The sequence below is a fragment of the Durio zibethinus genome, chromosome 5 (genome assembly GCF_047325235.1).
Source record: "Durio zibethinus cultivar Kanyao isolate XHJ-2024 chromosome 5, ASM4732523v1, whole genome shotgun sequence".
In the NCBI taxonomy this organism is placed as follows: Eukaryota; Viridiplantae; Streptophyta; class Magnoliopsida; order Malvales; family Malvaceae; genus Durio; species Durio zibethinus.
In genome coordinates this window covers 6,550,405-6,562,888 of record NC_143166.1, presented here as the reverse complement: position 1 = coordinate 6,562,888, position 12,484 = coordinate 6,550,405, and the positions used below count along the sequence as shown (strand labels likewise).

At 36.1% G+C, this 12,484-nt stretch overlaps 1 protein-coding gene across 4 annotated transcripts; it reads right to left on the bottom strand.

Moving 5' to 3' along the window:
* Positions 1 to 8,514: 8,514 nt before the first annotated feature.
* On the bottom strand, positions 8,515 to 12,207 carry LOC149518727 (uncharacterized). 4 transcript variants are annotated; one of them, XM_089760787.1, is made up of 4 exons: positions 12,010 to 12,205; positions 10,360 to 11,862; positions 9,964 to 10,287; positions 8,515 to 9,519 (listed from the first exon to the last, which is right to left on the bottom strand). In XM_089760787.1, the coding sequence occupies exons 2-4, from the start codon at positions 10,667 to 10,669 to the stop codon at positions 9,476 to 9,478; spliced, it is 678 nt and encodes a 225-aa protein (XP_089616913.1). In that variant the 5' UTR covers positions 10,670 to 11,862; positions 12,010 to 12,205; the 3' UTR covers positions 8,515 to 9,475. The 4 variants fall into 4 exon arrangements, with proteins under 4 accessions (XP_089616913.1, XP_089616910.1, XP_089616912.1 ...); XM_089760784.1 differs by having other exon boundaries at positions 8,515 to 10,287; positions 12,010 to 12,206; XM_089760786.1 differs by having other exon boundaries at positions 10,360 to 12,205.
* Between the last annotated feature and the right edge of the window lie 277 nt (positions 12,208 to 12,484).

The following is a 12,484-nucleotide window of genomic DNA, read 5'->3' as shown; positions in this document are numbered from 1 at the left end:
GTTCTCTTTACTAGCGATATCTAAAGTCATATGCATTTATTTAGTGGTGACATCTGAATTCTCTTAGTGGTGATATCTAAAATCATCTGTATTTACTCAATGGTGATATCTGAGTTCTCTTTGGTGACAATATCCAAAGTCATTTCATTTCTCAGTGGTGATAACCAAAGTTTAAGAAATCTTAAAAATCGAATATTTCCTTTTTTACATGTAAATTTTTAGATTTGATTTATAAATTCTCTGGGCATAATCCCCAAGACTTCTGGGTAAAGATTTGAATGATTTGTAAGTCTTTCAAGTAGAATGTTTTAAATTTTTAAAGTTTCAAGGCCTCTAATAAGAGAAGATTTTAAGTTTATTTTCAAAGTTATGGAGATGAGATTTTAAGTTTATTTTCAAAGTTGTGGAGCTTCTAATTAAAGGAGTTTTTCAATAACTTAAAATAAAAAAAATCTAAAAATTCAAAAAAACAAAAAAATTAAAAAAAATCCAAAAAATAAATCAAAATAAAAAAGTGTTTGGATCGATGGATTCAGAGAAAATTGTTATTTATATCTTTATTTTATTTTTTATTCTTAGTAATGTACAAAGAGGGGTAATTGTATATACTAATTTTTGTTCAGGTAAATCTCAATTTTATTCAGGATTTCGATTTGCACAATTAAGGCCCATTTAAATATTTTAATTGGGTCTTGTGGGCTTAATTGTGATATATTTTTTAAGCATATGATTTATGTCTAATTGAAGCCCATATTATTTGATTTTTTTTGAATTTTAATTAATTAAAAATTTTACCTGAAAACTAAAAAGAAAAGGAAATATAAACTGATTAGTGCTCAAACCCATCACCATAATTCCCTATTACCCCATTCTACGCTTGCACTATCTCCCTCTACCTTTGCAAAGCTACCTTACTGTCACTTTTGGTAGCTAAAATTCAGTTGCCGTCACATATCCTTATATCCAAGACCTCAATTTCTCTATCAAACCATAATAATATTCTTGGTCTTTCCATTGATCCCTAAATTATTTTTAAATTGAGTAAAAAATTAAGAAGATGATGAGGCTAATTTGAATCATAAGGAGACTTTGCCTAAACCTCAAGATAACCTCACCTATAACCATAACCAAAAACAACACCAAACACTACTGAAACACCTCCCCTTTTTACCAATCACCACCACGCCTAACCATCATTCTCAATTACCCATAGTCCATTGGTCATCCACCAAAACCCATTTTGCCCAAACAACCAAGAAAACTCCAGCCAAAAATAAAAAATCCACATCCCTAATTAAGGAACCATAAAAGATAAAAAAAAACCTTAAAAAGCACAAAAAAGTTGAAATGTGAGAAGAAAGGGGATTTCAGTTTTGGGGTGTTAGGAAAGGTTTTGAAGCTTGATATTTTGTGAGGAAGAAGCTTGGGACTTGGAGGTGGACATAATTTTAAATGGAGGCTTTTGGTTGGTGCAGGAAGGTTATTTAAGTTTTGAAAATTGATAGCTTTAGACTCAAATCTAGGCTTTTTGATGCTATTTTGGGCTAAACCACAGCAAAAAAAGTAACAAGGATGACAATAGGATTTTTTGGGTGATTTTTGAGACCCAACTGATGCTGAAGAGTGACAATAGTGTGGTAGTTGATTGCCAAAATTTAGGAAAGCTTGGTTGGCCTTTGGATTTTTTTTTTTTCAAAGAGTTTGAAGGTTTTTTTTTAGGTGAAAGGAAGAAATGAAGTAAAAAAATTTTATGATTTATAGGCTAAAAAAAAAAAAATAAGAGGACCCATGTTTTGGCTTAGACCTAACCTAAGGTCTGCACGCTTGACCCTGGGTTTAGCTTTACTTTCACCCCTTGTGCCAGTTCAGTTTAACCAATTATGAATCGGTCAAAATAGCCTAAACAGTAAAAAAACCTCACCAAACTGGCATTAAATCGGTCAAATCGAATCAAATAGCTGCCAAACTGATTAGTTTAATTATTTTATTCATTTTTTATTTAATTTTTTATACATTATTTTTTAATTATTTTCTAACCTTTTTCAAGTTATTTATTTGTTTGTTTGTGAATATTTAAATTTTAAATTTAAAAAAATGTTAAAAAAATCTTAAAAGAAAAAAAATAAGGGAAAAATTTTTATCTGATGATGAGATATTATGAAATTCAGAGTAATGATATTTAAGTTGTTTAAGAAAATTTTATCACAAATAAAAGTTGTCAAAGAAATTATTTTTAAATATCAAAATTAAATTCTTTGAGTCAAAATCAAATGATAACACAAAATTAATTGATACTGTTTTCTAAAGGGTGTTGTAGGGGTGCTATAGGAATGCTAATCCTTCATCACACGTAATCGAACTGTCGAACCTAAATTGTTTCGTAGACTCTAAAATTATATTTTTAATAAATTTTAATTAATTTAAAGATTTTATTAAAAATGTAAGTTTTAATAAGTAACTAATCGTATATAGGTAAAAAAAATTGATAGCGACTCCATTTATATTTAAATTCATCTAGCTGCCCTAAAACTATTATAATAACAGCAATAGAAACTCCCAAACATAATCTAATCGACACTAAAGCCAAAATAGAACTCTAAATGCCATTACTCAACATCCAACCCATTAACCCAACCAAATAAACACAGCTTAACCGACACCAAAGCCAAAACAGAACTCTAAATGCCATTACTCAATGTCCAACCCATTGCCCCAATCAAGCAAGACTCTTACCCAAGCATTTGAGTAACAAAACCCTATAAAAAAAGACATTGCATTTACCATGAAACTGGAGGGCACTCTATTGATGAGTGCATAACTCTCCAAAAGGAGATTGAAATGCCAGAGAGCATGATAATGCCTAACCAAAACTCCAAGCTAATAACCCTCACCTTGCTAAAAAAAATTGTCACGCATCTAATCGATCATAGGGTTAAAGCTCATCCCTCCAAATTGAAGAGGCTAGTCAAGAAAAAGCTATGGGTAAATGGCCAATTCAAGGAATTATTTATGTTATTCTAAGGGACACTAAATATTGGGCAAATAGTAAATCTAAACGCAAGTCACATTTGTGCAATGTAATGGCCGTCGATATTGCACTTAAGATACAAAGTGTTGATGATTAACAGGTGCAGTTCTAAGAAAATGATATCGACATCTTGGTAGATAATGACAATGATCTTATAGTGGTCACAACAACGACAGCTAACTACCAAGTGTAGTAGATATTGGTTTACAGTGGTAATGTCATGGATTTAATTCAACCTTAGGCCTTCAAACAAATAAAGTTTGCAGATGGAGACTTAAGGTCATCAGGGCCTATATTTGGGTTTGCCAATCAACCCATTACAAAGGGGTCCATTACTTTACCAGTTACTATAAGAGATGGTGAGCACATATTGACAACTTTGGCAAACTTTTTAATGATTGATTAGCCTTCCACTAACAATATTATTTTTTGTAGGCTATTGATGAAAAAGACTATGATGGTAACTGCTATTTATTGTTTGAAGGTTAAATTTTCTATATCTATCGAAGTAGGATACATGAAAACAAATAAGGTGATAGCCTTTCAGTGTCACTTTTTAGGCCTTTAACTTACCTAAAGAGAAGACCAAAACACCAACCCACCCTAATCTTTGCCTATAAAAGACCTCAAAACATATCTTTTTCCATCAGCCCATATCATAAACCAAGCCTTAGCCTAAACTCTAAGCATTGATAGCGTGGATGCATGGGATAAGACTCGAAAATACAAGGCTTGCCTTATCGAGCAAATTATACCTGTCCAACTTTACCCATTGAACCCATACCTTACCACTTAAATGGGTTTTTTGTTTGATGCTAAGGTGAGGAATATGCTACATAGATTTTTATAAAAGAATGTTGATGTCTTTGTGTGGTCTTCAACGGATATAATTGGCATTGATGAAAGTGTTATTGCACATCACTTGAACGTATATTTGACTACCAAACTAGTTAAGTAGAAAAAGTAAAAGTTCACTCTTAAGCAAATCCAAACAGTGAGGAATGAAGTGGATAAATTGCTGGCAGCTGAGTATATTAGGTAAGTCAAGTATCCTGATTGACTTGCCAATGTGGTTATGGTGAAAAAAGCCATGGTAAATAAAGAATGTGTGTAGACTTCACTGATCTGAATAAGGCGTGCCAAAAGGACAATTTCCCTTTACCTTTAGTGGACATGTTGTGGACTCTTCTGTAGGCCACAAGTATTTGAGTTTCATGGATGCATTTTTAGGGTACAATCAAATTAAGTTAGCAAGGGTAGTTAAGGAAAAAATATCCTTCATCACTGAGGATGGTTTATTCTGTTAAACAATGATGCCATTCGGGTTGAAAAATGCAAGGGCCACCTATTAAAGACTAGTGAATAAGATTTTTAAAGAGCAAATTGATCGATAACTTGAATTATATGTGGCTGATATGCTACTTAAGAGTATTTCATTGTAATAACATGTTCAAGACTTAGTGGAAGCCTTTGTTATTTTTAAAAAATATAACATGAAGTTGAATCTTACCAAGTATACATTTGGTGTAGAGATAAGAAAGTTTTTTAGCTTTATGGTTTCTAACAGAGGTATAAAGGCAAACCCGAGAAGGTGATAGCTATCTTGGACATGAATCCCTTAGAACTACTAAGGAAAAACTGAGATCAATTGGGTAAGTGATAGCTTTCAATAGGTTTGTATCCAAGTTGACAGATAAGTGTTTACCATTCTTCAAGGTTCTTCAAAGTGCAATGAGGTTTAAGTGGGATGAGTAATGTCAAAAAGCCTTTTAAAAACTCAACTAGTATATTTATTTGCCACCCTTGCTCGCCAGCCTCATTTCTGGCGAACCTTTGTATGTATACTAAGTAGCGTATAATGAAATGGGTAGTAGTAGTGCTAGTAAAAGAGGCTAATGTAAACCAAGTTTTGGTTTGTTATGTCAGTTGACCTTTACAGAATGGAGAAATCAATTATAAAAGGTTGGAAAAGATAGTCTTTACACTGGTTATAGCTGTTCATCGACTAAGACAATACTTCCAAGCACATGCCATAATTATGCTAATAGACCAACCACTTAAGGAAGTCTTACACAAGATTGACACTTTAGGAAGAATGAAGTGGAGTGTCGAGCTTAGTGAATTCCACATTGAATATAGGCCAAAGAAAGCCATCAAGGCCTAGGCTTTAGTAGACTTACTTACCGAGTGTTCTTTTACACTAAAGGCAGGAACCTAATAGTAAAACACTGTAAAACCTCAATAGTCTCAAACTTAACCCTCACCCATAAATCTAAAACTCCAAACCAAACAAACCTAAATAGAACTACAAAAAATAATAGAGGCAGATAAACCAACTGAGCCCTGTACACCATCAGCTATGTTATTCAACATCCTTTAGTGGCAAGCCTCATGCCAGAGCACACATGATTGTTATATGTGGATGGTGTGTTAGGAAAAAAAAGCTTTGGCACATGAATTTTGTTATTAAACCCAAGATGGCAGGAGTGGAAGTATGGACTATCTTTTAGTTTCTTTATCTCTAATAACATAGCAAAAAATGAGGCCTTAGTTGAGGGATTGGAATTAGTAGCAAGTTTGCATGTTAAAGACTTAATCATCTATATAGACTCATAATTGGTCACCCATTAAGTTAATGGCGAGTATGAAGTTAGGGACCTCATTCTTGTTAAATATCATAAAATTATACGCCAACTGAGTTAGTCCTTCACCTTAATGACCCTATAGTAGGTCCCTCGTGCTAACAACACTAAGGCTGACTCTTTATCCAAATTGGCAGCATTTATTAAGATAAAAAAACATAGGAAAAACTTGTTGAAGTATATGCTCACACCCAAGTATTCATAAACCCCACTTTCTTGTGCATAGAAAAAGATAATTGGATGACTCCTATTAAGGCATATTTCAAAGAGGAGAACCCTTTTGACTTTATAGAGTATAAAAGGCACAAAAAAGAACAGCATGATTTGCAATATTTAGAGATAGTTTATATAAGATAGCTTTTTCAACACTTTTTTCAAATGTGTCTCTTTATCCAAAACAAAATATGTTTTAAGGAAAATTCATGAAAGGACGTATGGCTACTATGTAGGTGGGCGAGCCTTAGCACAGAGAGTGTTAAGATAGGGTTATTACTGGCCCATGATGAAAAAAGAGGTAACGGAGCTGGTTAAAAGGTTTGATAAGTGCCAAAAGTTTACCAAAGTTCTTTAGCAGCCAATAAAAGCTTTCAATAGGATTTTTAGTCTATGGCTATTTGTATAGTGGGGTGTTGATATTCTTAGACCATTTCCTATAGCGATCATCCAAAAAAAATACATGATAGTGGCATGTGACTATTTTATAAAGTGGTTAGAGGTATAACTAGTTGCTACCATTCGTTTGAAAGTATATTTGTATGTAGGTTCGATCTTTTTCACACTATCGTGACGGATAATTGAGCACAATTTTCAAGTTGATAAATTGAAATAGTTTTGTCAAAATTTCAAAGTGGCCATGGTACACAGTTCAGTGGTCTATCTTCAAACAAACGGGCAAGTGGAATCCATGAATAAAAAAATTTTAGCTACCTTCAAGAAGAAGTTGAATGAAGTAAGAGGAGCATAGGTAGGGAAACCCTCTATATACTTTGGGTGATCAGAACTATAGATTATTTTAGCATGGGAGAAATGCTCTTCACATTGACGTATGGGATATAAGCACTTACTCCTGTTGAAATGGGCATGAACAGACTTGAAATAACGCATTTTGACCCTAGTCAGGATGAAAAAGCTTTGATGGCTAATTTAGATATGTTACAAGAAACTACGGACTTGGTTGAAGTTAAAATGGCTACCAAAGCACAACAGGTTACCAAGTATTACAACTCTAGAATCAAGCATAAGCATTTCTAAGTTTGTGATATGGTACTCAAAAACTGCAAATCCAGTAAACCTACGAGTTAATGAAAAAGCTGTCAACCAAATGGGCATGACCATACAGAATTTCAATTGTCAGTGTGTTTGGAGCATATAAACTATGGGGGCAACCGCATTTCAAGGACTTGGAATGCTGCTCACTTAAAGAAGTATTACATATAACCAGGTCTTTTACATTTGTACAATATTTTCAAATTTTTATATTTACTTTTCAATACCTGCATATTTTAAAATGAATATTTGGGTTTAACTACCTTTGCTTGTATGTAACTTTGTATAAGAAAATATCTTAATGAAGTTGGATGGCGTTTTATTGCGTTTATCAAAATTTTATCTTATAAAGTGCCCTACATGCCATTTTCTATTATGTTAAGGCATATGAGTTAACACAGTCCCATTTTTATGCATTAAGGTATATCGGTTAACATAGTCTCCACTTCCTATTAACATGCTCAATGCATCCCGCGTGCCATTTTCTATTGTGTTAAGGCATATGAGTTAACATAGTTCCCACTTCTTGCTGACATGTTCAACGTGCCTTACAAGTCATTTTCTATTGTGTTAAGGCATAAGGGTTAACACAATCCCCACTTCCTGCGGACATGCTTAATGCACCCTGTGTGCTTTCATCTATTGCATTAAGGCTCTACACCAACACACCCATTGTGCCCCTAGCACATTTATCTATTGCATTAAGGTTTCGTATCAACACATCTAATGTGCCTCTGGCACCTTTATCTGTTACGTTGAGGCTTCGCGCTAACATGCCCAACATGCCCCGCGCGCCTTTATCTATTTCATTAAGGCCCTATGCCAACATGCCCAATGTGCCCCTAGCATTTTCATCTCTTGCGTTAAGGCTTTATGCTATCACGTCTAATGTGACCTTAGCACCTCTACCTATTACGTTGAGGCTTTCCAAACCACACTTAATATGCCCCATGTGTCATTCTTCTATCTTGCTAGAATCAATATTGTACCAATTTGGCTAAACTAAGGTTGACATGCCAAAATTCAAACAGTAAATCAATAGCCTCGCAATGAGGTACACTTGATTACTTTTAACAAATTATTATATCTTCATTATCTCATTTAAGTATTCTGAGGCAATGCTCGCCTTAACTAATTTATTTTTCTTGCAATCCTTAGGGTTAGCCAATAGGTTACACCATTAAGTCTAAAATTCTATTTTCTTGAAAAAGGAAAGTTTAGTTCACAATACTAATTTGCATGACTTTGTTATATTTTGAGCAATACTTGACTCACTCTAAGTGACCTTTATAATACTGATCATACACTTTGGTTTAACATGCACGAATCCCTAAAATATAACCTCACTGCTCAATGTTTACTTTATTAGCTTACTCTGTACCAAAAACTAGTGTCTGCAAGACTAGATTATTTGAACAAGGTTTGAACTTAGCCAGGTTATTGTATCATGTCATAATTAGATATGGTACTAAAAAAACTTGGCGTCCTATTATCTTAATCTCAACCATTTTTCACAAGTGAATACATAGCCAAGTTATGGTTTACAGTTGATATCATATTATTAAAGCAACAAGGTAAACTAAGATAGAGATTTTGAAAAATTATATTTTATCACTATTTGTCTATTGAATACATCAATGAGGAAAAATAAAAATTACAACCTAGAAAATAAACAAAGAAAAATACAGCAAAAGGCCCTAAGGGGCAGAAACAGTATCAACAGTAGCATTCTCAATAGTAGAAAGGGCAACTAGCTTTTCAGTGAGCACAAGCACAGGCTTAACAGAGGACAGGGAAACAACTGCATCAGCGACCACCTACTAGCCTCAAAAGCAGACTTAGTGCAGGAACTACTAGCCTAACCTTCATCAGTAGCGATAGGGAGAGCATTCAAGTCTGGACATGGAACAATTACAACTGGTTTTGCAGACAGCTCCATAGAAGCCTTAACCCCTCTAAAAGGGCTAGATCTTTAATATGTTCCACATTAAAGCCTTCAAAGGTTCCCTCATATTTGCAAAGTCTATATCCCCCAAATCCAAGGGCCCCAAGTGGAGTTGCACTTGATATATTGCTGACTACCTGTCTTGCAACTCAACATTCATTTACACCATCGGCCATTCAGGATCCTGTTTCTCAGCTATTATAGAGGACTCGGCTTTTTAATTTTCTAGCTCGGCCTTAAGTTTGGCGAGCTCCCGTTTTACTTGCAAATTATGGGCCAGCGCATCATTTCTATTTGTTATGGCCTGGTCCCTTTCAGCTAGAGCCTGCCTACTCTACGTCAAAGCCTCATCTTTTCCTTTTTCAGCATGGTCCACCTGAGTCATAACCTCCACCTACTCCGCCTTCAACTTGTCTTTTTCTCCTTCCACATCCTTAAAGGGAGTAGTAGTAGCATTCAAAGCTCTTCTAAAGTTGAATTCTTCCAAGCGGCTTCCCCCATCTTGGCCTTTATTGTGTCCTCTAGGCCTTCAATGGAGAGGTCTCTCTCCCTTAATAACACAACTAGATTAGCAATTTTTTGGCACTTTTTCAGCTACTCTTTCTCTTCAAATTCAGAAAGTTCACCAATTCCCTGACCTGCTCGTAAATACCTACCTAGTTAGCCAAAGACTACGCAAAGCATGACAACAATAGCAAGTTACTTCCTATATTAAAAATAACAAAGTACACCACTTTAATAACACAAGTATTATCTCAGTAGCTAGGAAGAGATCGTTTTGTAAATTTTTGAGCAATGAAAACCGTCGAGCCCTATACCTAGCAAAAATAGGTAGACCACTAACAGCCTACACACAAGAAGTGTCAGAAGGGAACAGAGTTTTGGGCCTTCCAAACACTGTAGCAAAATCTATAGAACTTACTCTGTCCAGTCCTTTAGCAGCATATCTAGATATGAAGGCATGCATCCTAAGGCTCACCTCAAACTGCTCTAAGGTTAGTTAAGCCAACCCTACCTCCGAGTCACGGAATTAGAATCAGTTGCTATTGTTGAAAGGAGAGAAACTGAAACAGGAATTGAACCTGGAGTAGACGTGGGAGCTATAACAATAGGAGTTACTGAGGTAGCATACGATGTGGTAACAAAAATCTCGACTGGTGAAGGAGCAGGTGCCTTGGCCGAGGTTGCAAGAGTCCTTGTAACAGTTGGAGTATAACTTGAAACAGTAGGAGCAAGAGGTGGGAGAGGTGGAATTGGCACAACCATAGTGACAGGTGTTGCAACAGGCGAGCTAGAGCCTCCAATTGCAAGTCTCTTGGTAGGAGGTGAACTAGCAGTAGAAGACCTCTTACTCTTATGCCTTTCTTGATCAACGATCATCCAAAATTTAGAGGCAAGATCTATTCCTGTAAAACAAAGACACGAGAATTAGAATCAGTTCACAAGCATAACAATTAGTAAAAAAAAAAAAGGATTACCCTCAATGGGGCCATTGCCACTTGGCATGCCGACACCCCTTTCTCTATAATTCTTCCTCCTACGTTTCACCCCTACTGCACCCCTCTCCTTTGACCCTAGGTTTAGAGATTGGTAGTGAAGAAATTGGTGCAGCAATTGGTGGTACAGGGAATGGCGATGTAGGAACTGGGCAGAGGCTGATATAGAAGGTACAAAAGTTGGAAGAAAGACAATTCTAGGAATTGGCTCTGCAACTCTGGTAAGAGAATCACTTAGGCAAGCTTCTGGATAATTAGAATTTTTTCCTTTCACAGCCATTTTCTTCACCATAAGAGACAACAACAATCAAAGGCATACAACACAAGTTGACACCCACAACAATCTCAGGATTAGAAGCACAACTACAAATTCAATAATTCAACAATCGAACCTACATTTCTAGCCCTTGGAATAGGCCTTTGCATCTTTACTCTAGGCTCTGCCCTCCTTTTGAGCCTTTTTAGCCAACTTATCCTTATTAGTAATTGCCAAGCTTGATCCTCCCCAGTGACAGTGCAATAGTCATGAATATTTTTGGTAGTGGCTAATCTCTTGTAGGAGATTATGCTATTCTTCAATGCCTGCACTCGTTTATCCTCATCCCCACTCAATTCAGGCAGCTTTCTCGCCAAATGGTTGGCATATGACCACCTTATTTTGAAGGGGAAACTCACTCCCAGTACCCTAGTGTGCACCACCATAATTGATCATAATCTAAATGAGTGTTAGAAGGCAAATCCACCATAACCACCCTGTTCTCCGCTTGAAGGAAATATAGCCAACCATAACTCTCCCTTAGCATGTACAAGTTGATGAGGATGTTCATCGAAGGCACCCAACCTTTTATTTTACAAAAAATCAGATACGTCACCAGAAAGGCCCGAGTGGTTGGTGCAAGTTGGTTAGCGGCTACATTGAGTTTAGCCAGCAAAAGATGAAAAATGTGTTACAGTGGTAAATGGAACAATAATAGAAGTTGTTCAGGAAGAATGCCATGTCTTCGCATCGCCCCACTTGGCTAATAGTGAACCTTGGAGGAGGGAGAGAAATCTCGTACATGGGATCATTGCAGTTGAATAGCGTATGATCTGGCTTGCGATCCATCATAAAAGAGCTGGTTCGACAAGGATTGCTATCTGCAGGCTGGGAACTATGTGGTAAATCTTTAGGTTCCTTAGGTTTTTCCACAACCACATCTTTCCCTTTGTCTCATTTCTTTCTTCCCTGCTCGGCAGTAGGGAAATTTCCACTAACACGAGGGGCTTTCCCTTTCTTGATCATTATGCCACCGCCGCGGCTACCACCAACTTGATTCTCTCGACCCTTACGACCCGTAGATTCACTACCATTAGCCCTTTCTAAGGTCCTTGAAGTATTCTCCCCCTATTTTGGTTGTAAGTGTTGGTGTCCGGAGCCTTAGCCTCCCCTTCCTCATTAGAACTCTCAATCACAACGTTTCCTTCGAGGGCCATCTCCATCTTTCTCTAAAACATACAAGCGCAAACACTAAACAAAAATAAGAGCTAAAAAAACCTTACCTAGAAATTGTTAGAAAAAAAAATGTAATACTCACTCAGAAAGCAAGTAGCGAAAGTAAAAATTGCAAAAATTCTTAAACCCTTTTCCTATACCTAGTTAAAGGAAAGGCGTGAAACGGCACCAAATTTGAATCTTGAAACATTAAATGAAACCTTTGAAATGATACTTGTTCAGATCGTTTAATTTAATCGATTTGTAAACAGTACAAGATTAACTCCCCCTTTAAAAACCTCTTCAGTTACCACTTTTCAAAATAAGCAAATACACTTCCTTTTAAAAATGGTGCATTTTGAAAAAAATGCACCCATTAAATATATTTAACAACTCACCACCCAAAATAAGACACATAGCCTGTCTTGCTACTTCTCTAAAAAAACACGGGCTGTGCATCACACTGCCCCACCAAATGTGCCCTAACCACTTGTGCTCCACAGTTAGTACAAAATTTTTGTAAACAAATTTTCTTAGTCTTCACCTACTAGTCCCTGTGACTCTGCCAAACCTTTGGCTTGCCCAAAAATAGTCACTGCTTGCCGTCAATAATTGAGCTCACCAAGCACACTCGCC

Coding starts and splice junctions, on each gene's coding strand:
- LOC149518727 (XM_089760785.1), bottom strand. CDS start 10,669: ATGGTGAAGAAAATGGCTGTGAAAGGAAAAAATTCTAATTATCCAGAA. Junction 10,288..10,359: donor TGGCAATGGCCCCATTGAGG/GTAATCCTTTTT, acceptor TTTGTTTTACAG/GAATAGATCTTGCCTCTAAA.